Here is a 20,766-nt window from a genome sequence, read left to right as displayed (position 1 = left end):
AGAGTTATTTTTTTACTTGCACAGTTGTTTGCTACGATTCAGTGGAAATAGTTGACTTTTTCATATACTTTCAGGTCTCTATGTTCACAAGCTCAACCCCTAGTACTGTCAACTCATGCCTGCCTAAGAACTGTCAGTGTTTAGTTCCTTCTGTTCCAAACCTCTCTTACTCGTTTGGTTTGGTGTTTTTGGTAATTTTCCCCCTCTTGTTTTGCTGGGTGTACTGCCCCAAAGCCTGAGCTGTTTCTTCCTCTGCTGCTGCCTCTTGGAGAACCACTGTGGAAAATAAAGGACAAGCTCTTCCTAGCTGCCGGGGTGTCGTTTCTGGCTGCTCTGTGCTGGCCGGGCAGTGGCTGTGGGTGACTCGGCCCGGGGGAGGCCGCCGGTCCCGCCGCCCCGTGGGGAGCTGGCCGCTGAGGGGAGGGGCCGCGGGCGGCCTGAGGCCTTCCCGCTGCCCGGCCGGGGTCGGGGCGGTGGCCGAGGGCCGTGCGGATGCTCGCGGCGTCCCGGGGAACTACAACTCCCGGCGTGCTCCGCGGCGGGCGAGGACTACGAGTCCCGTCGTGCCCGCGGCCCTCCCGGGAACAGCTCCATCCGGGTCCCGGCCACTGCTGTGGGCGACTCGTCGCCATTACGGGGCAGCGGCGGCCGAGTCGGGGCCGGGGCGGCGCCGAGGAGCCGGTGGGTGCCTGAGTGGCGCCGACCACTCGGGCGGCAGGCAGCGCCGGGCCCCGCGGGGCTCCGTGAGTAGCTCTCTCTCTTGTCGCCCGGAGCCCCCGCAGGCCCGGCCCGGCCTCCCGCGGCCCTCCCCGGTTCGAGCGGAGCAGCGAGAAGATGTCGCCATGAAGGAGGCCGAGTCCGCGCTGCGCTGCCCCCGCCGGTCGCCCCCGCGGGCCATGAGCCTGGGCCCCCGCCGGCTCCGCCAGCGCCCGTCGTGCCCCCCCGCTCAGGGCTGCCGCTCGCCCGCCGGGGCGCCCGTTGATGCTGCAGAGCACTCCCGGCGCGACCCCCGCCTCAGCCTCCGCCATGGACAAGAGCAGCACCTGCGGCTCCGGTGCGCCCGGCTCCTCGGCCGGCAGCAAAGGGCAGCAGCCGCGATCCGCCTCGGCCGGGCCCGCCGTGGGGGAGTCTAAGCCCAAAGGCGGTAAGAGCTGGGGCGGGGGCAGCGGTGAGTGCCTGGCTGCGGTCGGGGGGTCCCGGGGCTTTCAGGCCGTTCGCGATGGCCACTCGGCGGACCCTGGATCTCGCTGGTGGGTGGGATGTGGGGGAAATTCGGGAGGGAGGAATGGGGTAATCGTTCCTCCGCGAGTGAGCAGCGTGGGGCTGTGGGGCCGATGGCCTTGTGCTGGGGTTGGGCTTATGGTGAAGCTGAACTTCTCCTTGTCGGGTTGTTTGTCTCTCAGCCGGGTTTTAATAGGTTTCGTTTCAAGTCACTGCTTGTTTTTGCTTTCTTTTTCCTTCCTCTTCTGGCTTTGTTCACCGTTTGGTAGGCTGTGGTTCCTAGCCTCCTCTTCCTTTAAGGATTAATGCTTTATCGCCATCAGCATTGGAGTAATCAGTGTCAGAGCCAAAGCTCTGGTTTATAGCAAGAGTGTATGTTTGCCAGTGCTTATTGAGAGAAACCTTACCTTTGTTGTGTACTCGAGTGGGCTTTTACATCTTTCCTGGGGAGGTCTTGTATCGATACACAGCATTGCCCTTACCAGCTGTATTTCAGTAGTCTGCTTTGGAGGAGTTCAGAGTTGGTTACATATTGTTTGCTTATCTGGCATTTAAACCAAAGTGTTACGTCTGTCATTGCAAACAGCTAGTTTTGCTGACATAGCAGTTCCTGAGGAGCCATTATGGTTCCTGTCATCTATCTTTTCAAGGTAAGACCTGAGCCACCTTCAGTTCTCTAAAGCAGTTTGGGAGCAGAGTGTTCTGGCAACCTTGCATTTTTTTCTAAAACCTAGAAATGGGGTGGTAGTGATTAAAATGAGTGTTTTTAGTCTTGGAAGTATGCATGAGAGTGTCAACAGGTTGCTCCAACACCACTGCTGTACTAATTTCCTTCTTCCTCAGTGGTTTGTTTCAGCTGCATTACTTCAGATCTCTGAGGAAGCAACAGTGTATTCCAGAGGGAGTATCTTGAAGGTGTTGACTCCTTTTTGGACCTTCTAAATGCACTTGGATCCTGAGTAACCAAGTATTACCTGTTCTTCACCTGTATTAACTGATCTTCTGCACAGTAGGCTGAAGTGAGTGACGTGGGAGGTGGCTCACCCACAGCTTCCCAGGTCGTGGTGTGACACTGCGATTACAGCGAAGTTTTAACTTTGAATTCAAACACATGAAAGTCTTCTTAGGAAGAACAGTTTAGGCAGTCATTTCTGGAAGAACTAACTGATTTGCAAAGTGTTTTGCATCAGCAACAGATTTAGATGTGGGGGTCTTATTATCCCTAGCTACTGCTGTTGTTTTTCAGTCTCTTATTTAATTTTTTTTTTTCCCTTCTAATGGACAGACCAATGGAAGTAGGGGATATCATGTGCTAGGTGTGCAATAAGAGTTTTAGAACCAAATCTTTGGCTTCTGATGGAATAACAAAGTATATAAACTATATTGTGAGAGGCAGTGTGAAAGGCTATGAGATGTCGGGTTTTCATGTTGTGGAGAACTGGTTTCTGTCCCTGTCTCGCCAAGAGATACCTCATCACTACAGCTGCTTTTTTAGTGATTTGTGATGCTGTATGGAGGATTGTTCACAGAATATAAACATCCTTCAGTAAGTAGTTAAGATGGCCTGTCCTGTGGCTGGTATGCCTTCATGTAGAAGAAACAGTATTTGTAGTGAGGAAGGGAATAAAAGGCCTGTCATTGCAGCCCAAAATGAAAGTGTTAAGTGATTTTTGTGGAATGCCACCTTTTACAGGCTTGAAACAACGGCACTAGTAGCAGAGGAACAGTGAGGAGAGAAATCCTGATGTACAATACTCTTCTACTCCAATACAATAGACTAACCTTTAATTAAAAAAACACTTTTTTTTAAGACCAATTTAAAAAAAAAAAAAGAAGATTTTGGCTTGACATCATTCTGCTTCTAAGATGTTTGTTTCTTAACTACAGTGGAGGGCAAAGGGATATGGAATGAGTTGCTTCCTTTATGGTGCACGGAAGAGGGCTGGCAAAATTTGAATCTCTTTTAGTTGATGTATATTTGGGAATATCTTAACTGGAGGGTACTGAAAACTAAAATGAGAAGATTCCGTGGTCAGCTTAGGATGAACATACGGGGTGCAGCTGTGTTAAAATTGTGGCTACGTTTTGGTAGCTGTTGCACGCAAGACACTGGCATGTCACCATACGGGATATTCTTTCTTGAGTTCCTTGCCATTCTACCTGTAGCTTATGTGGTCCATGCATTTCTGTCCTGTTTCAGGAAAGGTATAGGAGGTATTCTGAAACTCTTGTGTCTCCTTTGAAATGGAAAGTAGTATTGATGGACCACAGACCATCCCTGAAATGCTGACCTTTTGTTGCATTACTGATGGTCACTGGATTTGAGTCTAGTCAAGCTCTTGCCATTTAGGTGCTTTCAAGAGTTACATGCTGTGATCAAGTCCAGCGGAGGAAATGACGTAGATGTTCATGAAACCTTGCGGTAGCTTCTCCTTCTGTTTCTTTTGCAGCACAGCTTGAAATGGGCTAAATAGAATACTGTAAGCTCTTGTACTTGTGGAATTTGGATTCCAGCCACCTTCCAAGCTTGTCTTTAGAGACTAAATTAAACTCTGAAGTTTCCAACAGAGAAGTTTATTTGGGTTATGTTAGTGCACCAACAGGAGTCACATCCCATTAGGATGGAATAAAGTAGCTAAGGGAAGATAGGCTTGTTGGGTTTCTCAGCAGTCCTCGAGACCTGATGGACAACATTAGTCCTTGCAAATGCTCCTGGGGCTTATTATTATGTTGTGAGCATGCTTAGCTGGGGTGCGTGACTGCTCAGATATACCTCTTATTCACTGGGCTGTTTGCCTTAGCAGCAGCAATAGCTTCAGTGTGTTTTCATGAAATCACCCTGGGGCTTAGTGTGATCCACCACCCAAACCCTTTATGCTTCAACATGGCTCAGCTGAAGAGGCAAAGAAAGGTGGAAGGAAACTGCAGTCCTCACCTCAGTAGCAAACCAGTACTGGACTCTACTCCAGGACTGAAGTGGTCACCTAGAGTTGCATTGAGTCCTGTGAACTTGATCTCCTCTCTCTTGATCTTTGGAGATGGAGCTTCTCTAACAGAATGTGGCATCCAGCAGGAGAAACCATAGATGTCAGGGCTTGTTCTGAAAAGCAAGAACAGATTTGTTGCTAGTTTTGTAAAATTATATAGACAGTATGTTTCCTAAGTCTGTTCTTTTAGAGTGTGGATGGGTAGATATATTTTATAGGTTAGATCTTGTAAGAACTAATGGCAAAAGGACTAACAGAAGACTTGAGTGAAGAGGAAGTACCTCACCAGCGCTGTTGCTCGTTCCTAATTTGCCAAGAAAAGAAGGAAAAAAGAAACTCCCAAATCCAAATCTACGCTACTTAAAATTGGGATCTAACGAGAGGTTGGCAGTGAGAATCTTCCGCTTATCTGAGTGCAGATAGCCCTGTCCTGTCCCGCTTTTTATGGGAAATGCAAGGAGGGATGGTACAAAGCAGAGAGCTCCCTGACGTGTTGCACGCTAAAAAGGTTTGAAGGAACAGCATTGCTTAGATTCGGGGTGGGGAAAAAGTGTTCCAGTTTACAAATGCATACTCCAAACTCTTGTTTGTCTGTTGACTGATTTCATTAGTGCTCTGGTGGACCAGAATCCTCATGAGGGTAATTATTCTGGGAGGGGAAACTTGCAATCAATAAAATCAGGTTTGAAGCATTGTTAGACTGTCATGTAAGGTCCTTGTTAAAAATGGCACAAGTGGAGAAGAATTTCATATAAAATGTGGGAGTCATTATAGTGACTCCCAAAGGCTGTAGGAGTTGGTTTGAAAGGACCTGTAGTATGACAGGAATGTGTGTAAACCAGCTGACTGACAAATTTCATGGTGACTAACTTGATTAAAACTATAAGTGGTAGGAAATTCTTCTGTCAGCTGCAGGTGCAAGCTGTTCCTTGTTCCTGGGCCTTTTAAAGACCCACTTTAGACTGAACTTCTCTTGAGTTGTTTCTTTGCCCTAGTTGATGATCGCAGAGAAACTGCGAAGTTGCTGTAGGCACAATAGGCACGTACCTCGCTAGCACCTTGACTGAAATTGGAGATTTAAGAGAGTGGCTGAGCTCTAAACTGACAAGCTTTGCTTCTGAATAACTGAAGTAGTAGTCCAAACCTCTTCAAAATGAGTTATTTTTTTATCAGAGACTCGGTGGTGTTGATTATAGTCTCTTCCCTACGAACACTCTCAAAAAAGTTCTATCTAAATAATCATTCAGCCAGACCTGGTCACACCCTCAGTACTTGGCAGCTTCTGGGGTGTTATTTTCCTGATAACGCTAAACCCATGTTTTTTTAGCCTGACGAGCATTACAGCACTGCAAGCTATGCAAGCATGTGTTTGAGTTACACATCTGTGGTTCTGATGGAGTTGGTTTAATTCTGAATTAAAGGATCAGCCTTTTGAATAGCATGACCGGTTCTGGTGATGAACTTTGTCTGCAAAATGGCTGTCACATCATGTGAAAGTAATTATAGTGTCCTTTTACGTCTATAGCTGTAGTTGCAGGCAATGACTGTAGTCTGCCACGTGCAAGAAACAGTAGACCACCACAAAATGCAGTCAAGCCACTTTTATTACTTAACTTACCCTTGAGAAGTCACATCCTCAGTAATGTACAATAACACACAGACCTTTCAGTCCACTGCTCCCCCCTCTTTGGGGGTGCAGGTGGGAAAGAAATCTAAAAATAACAAGAAAGTGGGACTTTGTATGAATGATCCCATTCCAGCTGTTTTAGAAGCTTGGGTAAATTGGAGGTGGTGCCAGGGAAGGGGGAAACTGGAGGCGAAGGTAATGAAAACTACACATATGAGAAACACGATCCTGAATCATAGTGGCATGTTTGCCTACCATGTAAGTTTTATATTAAGGGGTGGGGAGGACTATTAAGTGGGAAAAGGAAAACTAGTAGGCTTTTATAAAATTAATCTAGATGATATGAGGCGTTACTGTTTGTGTAACGCTTACTGAGTATCCGGAGTGACTTTGGGGCTAGCTGGTGTGGATAGACGTCTCGCTGAGCCTGTGGAGTTTTGCTTCCAAGCTTATCAACATATCTGTTCTACAAATAAAACTTAGGGCATTTGGTGGAAATGCTAGGTTAAGTGACAGGTAAGCAGTCTGTTGTGTCCTTGGGGCAACTGTGATCTTGTGTTAAGACTATCATAGTGTTAATTTTCTCTTCTAGCAGTCTAATGAAGCAGCTGTTCAGACACAGGAAACCCCCTCTCTAAAGAGCCTGACTGATTTTTCTGCTTTTGTGAGCTTTATTCCTGCGGTACTTTGCTTTGTGCTTTCGCCACTGTGTCCTGTGTTGGGGTCAGTGGTGCGCTTAGCGTGCTTTTGGGCAAACACTTCTCATTGCATAGGTTGGTGGACTTAGTACTTAGATATTAGATATGTGCCCTGCAAGGCCAAAGCATTAGATTCGTGCTTCGATAAGCATTTGTTGGCCTTGTGAAAGAAAAGGGTATTTTTAGAACAGAATTAGATCTGGTGGGGTCTTTTAAGGATAGGGGCAGAACTGAGTGGAAACAGGGAATGGGGTCTTGCAAAGTGGGAAAGCTTGAGACAAAGGTAGGGCTCAGTATGTTTGTATAAGGGAACAAAATATGATAAATAGTGTGTTTTCAGAAAATAGAATGAAAAAATGAAGTAGTTGTCAATTTTTGTAATGGGGCATGAAGATGTGGTGTTGTTGTTTGTCACTTAATGGACCAGGCAACATGCTAACGTCTGGTGACGGCAATTCCTAATCTGGATAAAGAAAATTCAACCATTCTAATAAAAGATAAAACATAGCAAATACATCCTTCTTTTATACTCCTTGACCAGTTCTTTGGGCAGTGATAGGAATGCAACGGTTTGGGTTGCTGGCGGGATTTGATATCCTGATAAACACCAGCCTTTTAACCAGGGCCCAAGGCAGTGGCCAAGGTGAGCATGTCTCTGAGGTGAAGCTCACTGAGGTGCTGTACGTGTGGACAACTCTGAGGCTGCTGATCAGATTCTTGGGTATTTTTTTTCTTTCAGATGGAAAGAATGCGAGTGGATCCAAACAGCGTTATAATCGTAAAAGAGAAACTTCATATTCAAAAAATGAGAACTTTTCCAGTCAGTCCCGTCGCTCCAATTCACAGAAAAGCAAAGCTTTTAACAAGATGCCTCCTCAAAGGGGAGGTAGCGGCGGAAGTGGCAAACTTTTTAGCTCTTGTAATGGTGGAAGACGAGATGAGGTGAGAATTGTAATGCCGTGCCTCCAAGGCCTTCTTTCTTGGGACGAGAGGATCACTCTGACCTGCCTAGATAGGTCTTCTGTGTTCAGCTCCTGGGCTGGGAAGGGAAAGAGCGATAAGAGGTGCTAACATCGTTGAGATGCCAGAGTGAGTGTGAGCAGAACAACTTTGCAACAACAGAAGAGGAGTGCTCTCTGCTCTGAGAGACTTGGAATAAAAAGTACCATCTGAGGAATGGGTACCTAGACAGGCCATGTACATAGCTCGTGAAACAGAGGTCCTTCATGAAAATATCGAGTGATACGATTTCCGGTTTTTAAGTCTGAGGTGATTGTGTCTAACCACATCAGTGTACAAATTTGTATGTGATACTGGTATTGGGAAAGTAATCATATTAGCCTTGGTGACATCAAGATGAAGTAAAACCAGAGTGAGGCTTTTATGCTGATGTGGGTTTAAGTACTGTAGAGTATTGGTGGGTTTTCATCGACACAGAGGACTGTGATTTTTTTCGGTTTTAGTGGATGAGCAATACTGCTCACCTAAATGCTGACTGTAACAAAACTCACCCGCTGTCTGTTGAATTCTTATTCTTTGCTTCATTATATGAAAACTAACCAAAACAAGTACAACCTGTGCAAACACTAATCAGACTTGTATTACTGACTACCTAAAAGAATGTTAGAGTTCGAACAACTTTCTTCTGTAACTAACCTTGATTGCTAGGTTTTGCTAGCTTTTGCTTGTCCTTACCTGGGTTGCTTTTATGCTCTCCTCCTTTTGATCAGTGTGGGCTAAGACCACTCAGTTCTAACTTTCAGGTTCTCATGCACTTCTAATGCTGCACTACTTGATTTGCAGAACTGGAATGGGAGAAGGTGAGTGAGTGGATACTGTGTATTCTGTACATAATCACTGGTGGGGCGTGGATATCAACTTGTACTGATGCTTTTGCAATAAATTCTAGCAAGTTCTAATAAATGCCCTTGTCTCTTAGGTAGCAGAGGCTCAGCGGGCAGAGTTCAGCCCTGCCCAATTCTCTGGTCCCAAGAAGATTAATCTGAACCACTTACTGAACTTCACTTTTGAACCCCGTGGCCAAGCAGGCCATTTTGATGGGAATGGACACGGCAACTGGGGGAAAAGGAACAAATGGGGACATAAGCCTTTCAACAAGGAGCTCTTCCTACAGGCCAAGTGAGTGGAAGACTAGCAGGACTCTTAGGCTTCTACAGAGACACTGAACTGTAAGGGATGATCAGCCAGGGAATTGTGTTTGACTTTGACTTTGCTTGTATTGACTTTTCTAGGGTGAAGTTACCACTCTAGTGTTTTTAGTGGTAATGACTATACTTGAAAGGGATGAGAATATATCAAGTTGTCATCTTTACCTATTTGCAAGGTATCTGATGGAGTGAGTACTTTAGATACAAACCAGGTAGTCTTCTGCTCTAATTTTCTGGCATTGCTTGTGGAATATGACACTCCATTTGGGAAGACCTGTGTAGTTCCCTTAGAAGACAATTGTTTTTTCCAAAAAGTAGTATGTTGAGACGATAGGGGTAGCAGTTGCTGGATCAAAGCTAATCTGAATTTGTAAGTCACTGAAGCAATTACTCATATTGTTCATAGTTCTTAAATTGCTGATTATTTTACAGGCCCCTAGGTAAGTAGTATAACGCAAATGATGATCAGTATAGTAATCCAGCAGCAGAATTGCTTTTGACTGGGAAGAATGGTCGCTTTCACCTGAATTTGAAGTGTGTTCAGGACTTCCTGTATCTGATCATGTTAAAGATAATGAAAACTATTTTCAGCATTGATGCTTCTAATTTTATTTTCCCTATTGTTTTGTTACTTATTTTAGTCAAGTGTATTTGCAGGAGCCCCAGTAGTTCTAGTTTTTGTGAGTATATTTTTTTCCACTTGTAGATTCCCTGTTTTTCAGTAGATCCCTGATGGAGCTGGCTGTTTATTACATGTTTCCGGAAAACCACTCTGCCTGACTCATTCTGTAGTTAGTATGTGATGTTGTGTCTAACTGAATTTAGATATACCTGTATTCTGGAAGTCTGGTCATAAATTGAACTGTCTTGGGTTTTGTTGGTAGAAGTTACTGACTGCATCCATCAGTTTTCTGCTGTACAAAGAAGCAGCTCAAAGAATCCTATAGGATAGTTCTCAAAGAATATTTAGAAACAACTGAGTGGATTATCTGTCTCTTTGCCTTTCCCCAGCTGCCAGTTTGTTGTCTCTGAAGAACAGGACTACACAGTCCACTTTGCTGATCCAGATACCTTGGTCAACTGGGACTTTGTGGAGCAAGTGGTCAGTTTTGATGGGCCAGATTTTTTAAATTATTATTATTATTAAGAAGCTCAACCTGTCTTTAACTGCCTCTCTATCTCTGTGATGTTACGTAAAACTCAGCTGTTTTTGAGTTGAAGCTTCTTCTGTCACTCCCACAATACTGGGAAAGATCTGTCATGGAATATATTATGAAATACTTTCATGACAGGAAGAGAGAAGTGCTAAAATCTATTAGGAAAATTAGCAGCTTCTTCTTGCTTTCGCAGATGGGAACACATCAAAAATAGTATCTGACATTCTGTAGACAGAGTCCTTGTGATCGAGATATTAACAGAAAACTTGGGCATGAGTCCATGGAAGAGGACTAGAGTGAAGAATTTTGAAGAATTATTCTGTGCATAGGTGGCCCATCTTGCCTAGCAACGAAACGGAAGAATCTCTTGAGAATTGTGGTCAGAACTTTGGGTTGCCTCAAGTAGAAACTTATTATTTGCCAAGACTAGTTATTTTGTATGGTGTAGCTGGGAAGGAGGTAGGCTTAATGTTACATTGACACTACGAGAGTGCTGAAAAATCTAGGTGCTTGCTTGGCAGTTATGTATTTGCAACATACAGATGCTAACAAAGTGTTTGACAAAATTAGCGTATTCATGGCAATAGGCAAGTTCAGTCTTGCAGTTAAACAGGGCTGCATAAGTCTGCTTGTGTAAGTGGGGCAACAGAGTTCATTTGCTGTCTTCTCAGTGTCTGAATTCAGATGATGAAGATGCTGCTAACTCTTAGAGATGATGAATACATGAGGGGAAACATGAGAAGAGTCACTTTTTTAATGTCATTTAGAGTAGAAATACCAGATGGGTGGCTTTGAAGGTTATTCCATGTGCAGTCTGAATGTGTTATTTAGTTCACAGTGTACTTAATTTCTTGGTAAATAAGTAAAGCCTAAAGAGCTGGAAGGTTAATATGTTAGAGTAGATCTTACAGGTTGCTTATTCTCTAGCACAGGAACTGATTTTCAAGTCTAAAACTTGTATTATTCTTCTCATGTGCCATTTCAGCGAATCTGTAGCCATGAAGTGCCCTCTTGCCCAATATGTCTGTACCCACCTACTGCAGCAAAAATCACCCGCTGTGGGCATATCTTTTGTTGGGCGTGTATCCTTCACTATCTCTCCTTGAGTGAAAAGACCTGGAGCAAATGCCCTATTTGTTACAGCTCTGTTCACAAGAAGGATCTCAAGAGGTGAGGCTTGATATTTATTAAATTATGTATCTTTTTGAAATGTTATTTTTACCCTACTAACCTCCTCCTTACATTGCAGTGTTGTTGCTATGGAAACACGTCAATATGCAATTGGTGATACCATTACAATGCAACTTATGAGAAGAGAGAAAGGTGTTCTGATAGCACTGCCCAAATCTCAGTGGATGAATGTGGTGCAGCCGGTTTACATCAGAGGTGAGTGTATCTGAGTACTGGTGGTTGGCATCCTGCTCCTAACTGTGACTAGGATTTGTGTAGAGAGGCTTTTCTATGGCAAAGCTGTTATTTGCTGTCATCTTAAAATAGACCAGGCTACGAAACCTGGATTTTAGCAGCTGAAAACCTTAATGACCATATCTTAATAATAAGCTTTCTACCCACACTTTGTAAAGCTTTAACTTGTGTGCTGTTTCTCTTCAAGTTACTGCACTGCAGACTCCTGCCTTCTCAATCATTAGTTTGATGTGTATTTTGTATTGTGCAGTCATTGGTGTGACTCTTGCTGCTTTTGTTGGCTTTTCAGTGTCCTTAACTCTTTTTTTCCTCCTGGCTCCACATTATACAGCTTAGCAAAAATAACTGTCTCCATGTCTAAGTTATTTCAAGGATGTAATCTTCAACAAGCTTTTCATCATCTTCACTTACTGACTAAAATCTGTGAATGATATGGGAAAATAATTAAAATTATTGCAAACCTATTCCAAACATCTGTTGCTTGACTTCTTCAGTTTTCTCCAGTCAAGTAATGTGATTAACACATCATCATCTTATCTGTTAGTATCACGAAAAATTTTGTGACTAAAGAAATAATTTTACTTAGCATTGCTGTTTTGTGGGCTGCCTTGGCTCACTTCATTTTGCAGGCACATTTGTGAAAGGCTGCATGCATTTAAGCTCTCTAAAAAGTCAAGTCTCCGAACACATGATGGGTATCCAGCATGTAGGGTGTGTGCTTTCATGTTCCTCAGTACTTGAAAGTAAAGGACTTTAAATCCTTTCATAAAACAAAAGAACAAATATGGGATTTGAGATCATTCTAAACCCAGGAAATTCAGCAATAACTTGGTGTTCTGTAGACAAGGTTGGACCTTTAGGGAGCAGTGGATGTATGGACTGTACTAGTGTGTGATGCTATGGTTGCTGTAAAGTTTGTAGTTGAGGTAAGCTGTCTAGTAACAAAGACAACTACCTTTTGCTGAACTTGCAAGTCTTTAGTTTACTATTTCTGCTGTGCCTTTTGTAAAAAGGTCATAATAATGTTTTGCATGGATTTTGAATACATACGGGTTTATGAACTAGTTTGAGACAAAACAGAGGTCACTCTTGCAGAACTTTCCAGTTGCAGTATTTTTTAGTATATAGAGACGAGGAAGAAACTGCAGACTGGCAATGCTTCCACAGCAAAGAAGTTTGGACTTTTTTTTTTTTTTTTGATGTGTAGCAGCTGAGTGGTGAAGTGGCAGATGAACTGCGGTGTGGGGGAGATGTGTGTAGAAGAGCAGGTATGTGGCACCAGCTTGTGTCATCAGTGATATAATGGTAATATGCGGAGTCTGTATCAAACTCTTGCTAAGTATTGTCCACCCTGAAGTGGACTAACTCACAAAATTGAGCAGTAACAAAACTTCAGAAGAAACAGCAGTTCAAACTGGTGCCTCTATATGTGGATATTAATGATTTGGTGCTCCTTCTGTTCAGATGACCAGCACAGTCAGTATTCAAAGCTGCTTCTGGCATCCAGAGAACAGGTCTTGCAGCTGGTGATTCTGGAGGAGAAAGCGGCATTACTAAAACAGTATGAGGAAGAAAAACACACCCCAGAGGCTTGCTTTATCGAGGCAGCTATCCAGGAACTGAAGGTGAGACCCTCTTTGGCAGCTTTATTCATTTGTAACAGTATGCTGAGTGCTAAGCACCTGTTCTGCTGCATAAGTGGTTGTGTATGATGTACATACTAGCAAGGTGGTGATGTTTGCTGCTAGAATAGCATTATAAATCTTGGAGAAGACTATAGCTTTTGGACCTCAGGTATTTGGCATGATGTTCAAGATAGAACAGGATGCTTTTTACTGAACGGTACTCCTTCCGTAAACGTAAGAGAGTTCTGCTTTCAAAAGAAGATGCCTTTAGCTTTCAGATCCAGCAATTTCTGGGATAACTTCTATCAGGTAAACATAAGCAAATCTGTAGAATATTCCTTTTCAAAGCCTTTAGGCGTCCTGCAGTGGGTGTCCTTTCCAGTAATAAGAAGGGGAGGACTTCTCTTCAAGGATCACTCTTTGTCACAGATGAATTACGGATCTATGAAAACCTGAAGTATAGGACAAGGCTAAAAATAACTATGGTGGTAGTCTCCTGGCTTAAATAGAAAATTGAAACTTGTTCTCTTTGGATGACCTGTAGGAGCGAGAAACAGCACTCTCCGCTGACCAGGATAAAAACAATGGCATTGCTGGAATCAGTGCAGCTGTGGAAGAATTGGTCCTAGAAAGCTCCCAGGCTCTGGAGCCTGCAGTTTCCCAAGGGAAGAAGGTGGGTGACAGCTCTGCTCTGGCAGATCTTGTTAGTACTTAATTCTGCCACTTTGCCAGTGGCGCATTTCTGCCACATTCTGCAGTGTATGGTGAACTGGTGCCAAAGATTTTTACAGAGATTATAATCTTTTGAAGGAGGTGTTGTGATACTAACTGTATACTCTCTGCTGTGGTAGTGTGGTGTGGAATATCTGTCTGCATTTGATGAGGAGCTTGTGGAGCCTTGCTCAGATCTGGCAAGTTCCTTTTTGCCTCCTGTGGAAGCAGAAGAGGCAGTGCTGGATGAAGACGAGGTACCTGAGGTGGACACTGTAGGGGAACCTGATAACAACACTACAGAAGAACCAAACCCAACTGAAACAAGCTACCAAGAATCTAAAGATCCAATTAGCAGTGGACATCTTAGCAACTCTCCGTTTTACTATTTCTATCAAGGTCAGTGCAATGAAATCCTGGAATCATGCAGGCAGAGATGCCTCCTTTGGCATCCTTCTTGAGGAAGATGTTTGTCATTGTTTTAGATGTAGCTAAACCCTGTGATAGAGAACTCCCACAGAAACTCAGAAAGGAGCTTTAATTTTATTACTGGAGAATATGCTGAGATGGGGAGAAAGGGTATTGAAAATTAACAGGCAAAGAACAAGTGATGATACCATATTTTATCTTATAGCGGAGGACGGACAGTGTATGTATCTTCACCCTGTGAATGTTCGATGTCTTGTTCGTGAATATGGCAGCTTGGAGAAGAGTCCAGAGAAGATAACTGCAGCTGTAGTGGAGATAACTGGCTACTCAATGACAGAGGTAGTTATTTTATTTTCTTGTTAATTAAGGGCTCTTGTTTTAGCAGATTGGTCATTGTGGCTGACAGGTGAGACTTGTTTCTCTTCAGTAATAAGAAATAATAACTATGAATGGGTAGGCATGCTCATCTATGAAGGGCATCTGTGTAACATGCAGTACCTTAAGTTGCTTTTGATAAGTAGGCTGCAGTCTAGCTTTTTTTTTTTTTCTAGAAGGTAGGAAATTCTAGGAGTAAGAGAATTGCAAGCTTAGGATTGGTTTCTTCTTAAAGCTGTCTTAAAAGTAAATTATTTCCTCATATAGGACAGTAGCTGGAACTAGACAGATTATCATCTTTCTCAACCTGAAGAAGTGGTCTGCCTCTGTCTTGAACAAACAGTTGTTTCGGAGCATCAAGGGTAGAGGTGGGATGTTACGAAAATAGAGGATGGAAAGAAATTTCAGTGTTTGAGATGGAGGGAGTGAAAGTGCAGAAGGCACTGAAGGGGACGGGTCTTGAATTCCTTTTCCTCTGACAAAGACAGCTGTAAGAATTGGCATGTGCAGTAACAGCTATATATAATTCTTAATTAATCTTTAAGAAAGGATATGCTCAAGTAAGAATGGATGCAGAGGTAGTAGGGAATTGTCTTCAAGTTTTTGGTCTCTGTGAGGAAAGATACAAAACTAGACTGAAAGAAGCAGCAGAGTAAAGTGGTGGTTGTAGGTCCAAGTAATTTAAGTGTATAAGGCAAATTTGGTCCAGTGCAAAAATAAACTCATCAGAGGGATGACATTGTAGATTTTTATTCCAGTGTTGTGAGAGAGAAGGGAGGAATAACAAAAAAATCAGTACCTGAGCTGGAGTAACTGCATCCAAATCTTCTTATGATGTAGTTGGTGAAGATCTTGAAGCATTTGGTTCTGACCCAGGGCATCCTTCACGTGTTTGTAGTTTATAAAGTGATTATCGTGTCACTGCTGCTACTTTTTTTCCATTTGATTTGATGAATGGAGGCCATTCTATCTCCATAAGCAATTTATCACTATGGCAGCTTCTAGACCCTGTTGCGATGATAGATCTGCTCTTTTTTTTTTTTTAAAATCAGGATATAAGACAGCGTCATCGTTACCTCTGTCACTTGCCTCTCACGTGTGAGTTCAGCATTTGTGAACTGGCTCTGAAGCCACCCATCATCTCTAAGGAGACTTTAGAGTTATTTTCAGGTTGGTACTACCTTTCTAGTTGGCTCTGTCATGTATCCATGAGGGTGAAGGGGAAGTAGTTCTTACCCTTTAGTGGCAGAAAAAAGAACACACATAGCAGCTTTACGCCTCTTGCACCAACTGTCTGATGACTACTAGACAGAACAACCCCAATTCCCTGTTTTATAGACAACAATTATAGGAAGAATAAAAGAACCTGACTGCTTGGAAGAGCATATGTTGTTCGTAAGCATATTTTGTTACTAATGCGTTATAACTGAATATGTTGTTCTCAAAGCTGGAGAAAATATTGCCCAAGTATTGGTGTGGGAGGTTTTTGATATCCAATGCTGTGCGTTGCTCCTAGATGACCTTGAAAAGAGGAAACGTCTACGGCAGAAGAAAGCTCGTGATGAACGACGACGTGAACGCAGAATTGAGATAGAAGAAAACAAGAAACAAGGCAAATGTAAGTCATGATTGAGCATAACTGGTGGATTTCCAATCATCTTTAGTTGCTCAGACGATTTCTTGAGCTATAGGATGAACTCTAAGGCTTTTAGTTTATAGGGTGTACTTAGAACAAGATTACAAGGTATTAGAAACAATGTCTGTAGAGTGAAAAATATAAGCTGTTTTAGTCAGGATGTTAAATGATGTTATGCAGTTCCTGCATACTTGCACTTTATGGGAGAGACAGGGCATTCAAGGGCATACCAATCTCCATGGTGTATATAGCTCTCAGGATTCTTAACTTCTGTTTTTATAGTAATCGCAGTATAGAGTGAAAAGTGGAAAAAAATGACTAGGAACTGCTTCCATCCAGCAGCAGGGCTGTACTGGTCTCTGAAATAGAGGGTGGAAAGAAAATTGAGTTGGCATCTCCTAGACTCCTGAAACAACTTGCATATTGACAGTCTTCCCCCACATTGTGTAGTGCTTTAATTAAAAACCTCTTTCTAGATCCAGAGGTCCATATTGCTTTAGAGAATCTGCAGCAGTTCCCTGCTTTTACCTCTTGCCCCGGAGAAACTACCAGCATTGATCATCAGAGCTTCTGTCTGTCTCCTCTTGGCAGAAGCCCTGTGTTTCAGACAGGTGAGCATCTGTAAAAACATATCACATCTAGCTCTTGATCATTCTTTTGGGATCTACTGGTCAGGTCATCATGCTAAACTTTCTTAATACTGATCAAAGACTACTACTTTCCTGGATTGCCTGTGAGATCATACACAAAAGGCTGACATGGCTAAGGAACATTCTGGTCCTTTGCCTGCTTTTTACTACCTCTAATTCAGTGACAATATGAGATCTGCACTGTAGTGACTCCATCTTTTAAATTTTTGCTGAGACAGAAGAAAAGAAATGAAAAAAATTCCCCAAAAAGGGAAGAAAAGTGTATATGCCAGGAAAGCACTGCTGGCATTTTTTCTTTCTACCCTCTCCACCTTCCCCACCACATTATACTAAAATAAAATATAGTTGATGAGCACTCAGGTTGTTGTCCAGTGATGCTTTACCAAATGTTTTATCTTGCAGTTCATAAAAATATGAAGTAGAAACTATTCTTAAATTTTGTTTCTCTCAAAAAACAAACAGCCAAAGAACACACAACACCCCAAAAGAAGCAAACAAAAACCCCAAAACAAAAAAATACTTGATGTAAATCTCAAAAAGATTGGAAAGTCACTGTGTGACTAATGGATGGAACTGATGAGATAAAAATGTTTAATTACATAAGAAAATAAAACTTTATTTCTGTTTCATCCTGATAAAGGGTACTCATTATGCTGCTTGACAAATGCATCTGGCTTTAATTATCTGCTACTTTCTTTGTAGAGTCTGTCCCAACTTTGCTGTCACCTGCTGCCAGCCAGGTCAGCCCGTCGCTCTGTGGAAGTTTAGAAGAAGAGTCTCCCTTCCCTTCCTTTGCCCAGGTAAGCTATGTAGCAGAGTAAATCTTGTCAGGATTACTTGTGTCTTAGTTAGGGATTAGTCTGAGAACACAATTACTTCCCCCACAAAAACAATGTGCGATAAATCTTAAGGAGACAATGTATGGTTTGAGTGCTTGAAGGGGTTCCTAGATTTTCTTGCCACTTAGGGGATAGGCAGGATTGTTCTAGTACATGGCATTTAATCATATCTTACAACTTCTTTGATAGATGTTGAGAGTCGGAAAGGCAAAATCAGAAACATGGCCCAAACCTGCTCCAAAGACAAGAGGTAAGAAAATTTGGTATTACTACTTCAGGTTCTTTCCCATGTATCTAAATCTAAGAAACCGTGTAACCTCACAAGAAATCTCTGGAGTGTGGAAGGGCATTTGCGCTGCAAGTCTTATACAGCCTTCTGCCTCTCAAGGCCCTTTCCTTCTTTCAGATGAGAACGCTCTGGCACTCCCTGTGCCGGTGGACAGTGATGGAGAAAGTGACAGCTCTGACCGCATACCTGTGCCCAGCTTCCAGAATTCCTTCAGCCAAGCTATTGAGGCAGCCCTCCTGAAACTGGACAAACCATCCACAGCTGATCATTTAGCAGGTAAAAGGCAGGGGAAGGCATGAAAAATTTCTGTGAAAAATCCTCTGGGATAAATGAGAGCAGCAATTTTAGGGACCAAAGATTGGCTGCAGAACAGTTCTGAAAATTGTCCGGTTGTGGTTTCTGAACAGCTTGACTAGGGCTTCTGTTAGCTTAAAGCAGGTCTCTTAGCAGGAGCAGAGATCTTCAACTAGCAAAGAATCCTTTGGACAAAGATGGCTTTTGGCAATTATGTTTGCCATGTCTCTACTTGAACTTAATTTAAGCTTTATCTCAAGGAAGTTCAGGCTATACACTTCTAAATTAAAAATACCTGAGCTGCTGAACTACTGCTTAAGTTTGGCCAAAGTGTCAAGTTAACTGCTAGCTGAGATTTCAAATTAGGGAGCCTGAAACAAATTGAGATGAACTTAAACCTCTAAGCCTGGTGCTGGCTGATGAAACTCACTTAATGCTCAGTTCTGATGTTTAGCTTCGGCTTCTGTTTGGAGACTGCACTAAATGATGGAGACTTGGACAGGATGGCCTGGGAGTTTCAGTGAAATTGAGTATCAGCTCCAGTTGCAGTGCTTTTTGGACATAGATGAAAGCGATACCTATCTGAAAGGCAAGCTGCTGCACGCTTGCAGTCCTAGGATCTGCTGTTGGTACAGCAACTTTACAATCAGTTAGGCACATTTATAGGTGTGATGGAGTCTCCCTTAGTTTGTCTGCAGTAATTTTTTTGTTACAATTAAACTACCTGGTGTTCAGTGAGTTGATAGGAAGTACCACGGATCTGCAGAAGTCATTTAGTGTAGGAAAGACCATATATAATTTCTGTGTGACATTCCTTTTCCATGAGAAGAATGACAGTATCATTTTAATCCTTCACAGAGGAAAAGGGAGGCAAGAAAAGAAAGAAACAGAAGCAGAAGCTACTGTTCAGCACCTCTGTTGTTCACACAAAGTGATTCTACTATTCAAGAGAAGTTTCCTCTCCTGGTTTTCTTTTTATTTTGCTTTGTTTTGCTGCTATAGTTTAAGTATTTAAATTTGAACAGACTAAACTTGTGTTTCCAGGGCTTCTAGGGGGTTCAGGAGGAAACCATGACAGTGTATGTTGAAGTAAGATCTTTTGATTCCAACTGCTTAATCAGTTTATACTGAAACAAAGTTTTGAAAGAAACAATCCAGAGACAAATCAGCCAAGGCTTCTAGTCTGTGCCAAGTCAGTTCTTTTGGCCTAATAAGCAGTATGAAAGTCTCTACAGCTGTGTGGCACTGGCAGAATACTGCAGTATTACCTAAGTGGAAAGCCTATAGGCAGAGCGCCTTTATTTTGCTGGAAGTATTTATGGGCAGAAGTCCATCTGACTGTGACAGTAGTGCTGTTTCAGTAAAGCTGTTAAACCGCTCTCTTGCGAAACTGGTTTCCGCTGCACTGGAAATGGGCAAAAGAACTTCCTGGCTTTAGAGTGTTAGCTGCTATATCTGTTCTTTTTCTAAAGAGCAAGAATTCCTCCTGTTCTCCTGGCTTGGAAAGATTTAAAGCTGAGGTGAGTGTAAAGCAGAACTTGGCTACTTGGTTTTGAAGTGACTCTTGATGAATTTGTGTATTTCAAAATGCATACTGGTACTAGTGGTAGAAGGAACCTCCTGGCTTCTCTCAGTTGTTCAACTCTGTTTTAATGTGGATGAGGCTGCTAATTTTTTTTTTTTTGCCAACCACGGGCTACACGTTCTTTGTAACCTGATCATCTAGAATAAACACTCCACCCTAGGGCTTTTGGGAACTACCTGAATAATATTTTGACACTGGCTGCTCTTGCACTGGAAGAACAGCTGATAGCTGGAGTCTGTAGGTAACTTTTATCTCCCAGCAAGAAACTGGGGTCTCTTGTACTGGGATGAGGGCCTGTGTCCCCTTGGTTCTGGGATGTAAGTTGATCTGCACTAGGCACCTCGGGCTATAAACATGCTTCTTCTGGACCCCTCCCTGCTCTGTCTTTGGGTGGTCACATTCTGCACTGCTTGTGGTTTGATTTGAGCTAATGAGTTAAATGGTGTCAGTTTTGTTGAATAAAATGAACTGTAGGTATCATGTACCAGTCAAGGCCAAAAGTTGCAATAAATCATATGCACACACACTTGCAGTACTGCACGCTTCCTGAGCTAGAACTGAACTGTCGTATCAGTGTGGAGCACAATACCACGTAGTTGCACAGATTCAAATCTTACCTTCCTACTGACAGATTTCATGCCAGGGAGATGGTATAAAGCACCACCTAACTTCCAGTGCAAGACTGGCAGGTGTCTTCTGTTATCTTGAGCCCCACCTGGCACCAGTGGTCTCCCTGCATTTGCACAGGCCTCAAAAAGTTGATGTGCTCTCTCCCTCTGACATGGTAACTGAGCAAGGAAGCATGTGTTTGAGACTCCTGGAGTCAGGTATTCTACCACCACTGGTAAATTCATTGGTTGTGTCCCTATTTAAAATGTTTATGTCAATATATTGAGGTTGGATTTCAAAGCAGTAGGTTCCATATTATATGAGTGCTTCTTCGAGGTACTTAAGTGCATGCATATAGGAAGCTGGTACCAAAGAGTATAGTTTGCAAAACTCTTATGTGGCTGTAAACGAGAAAGAAGGGGAAAAGGGGGGACATAAAGA

General features: G+C 42.8%; 1 protein-coding gene across 1 annotated transcript; it reads left to right on the top strand.

The window, feature by feature from the left end:
* Positions 1-981: 981 nt before the first annotated feature.
* Positions 982-19,141, top strand: RNF10 (ring finger protein 10; the record flags this gene model as incomplete). The annotated part of the gene is made up of 17 exons (XM_082007824.1): positions 982-1,144; positions 7,273-7,475; positions 8,473-8,672; positions 9,713-9,803; positions 10,844-11,028; positions 11,108-11,244; positions 12,748-12,908; positions 13,453-13,581; positions 13,760-14,018; positions 14,254-14,387; positions 15,476-15,593; positions 15,940-16,041; positions 16,536-16,670; positions 17,412-17,509; positions 17,738-17,798; positions 17,955-18,113; positions 18,990-19,141. The coding sequence occupies 17 exons, from the start codon at positions 982-984 to the stop codon at positions 19,064-19,066; spliced, it is 2,412 nt and encodes an 803-aa protein (XP_081863950.1). The 3' UTR covers positions 19,067-19,141.
* Between the last annotated feature and the right edge of the window lie 1,625 nt (positions 19,142-20,766).

This window comes from Phaethon aethereus, assembly GCF_964289735.1.
Source record: "Phaethon aethereus genome assembly, chromosome: 17".
NCBI lineage: Eukaryota > Metazoa > Chordata > Aves > Phaethontiformes > Phaethontidae > Phaethon > Phaethon aethereus.
The sequence above is the reverse complement of the archived record's forward strand: the minus strand, read 5'-3'. Positions and strand labels throughout refer to the sequence as shown.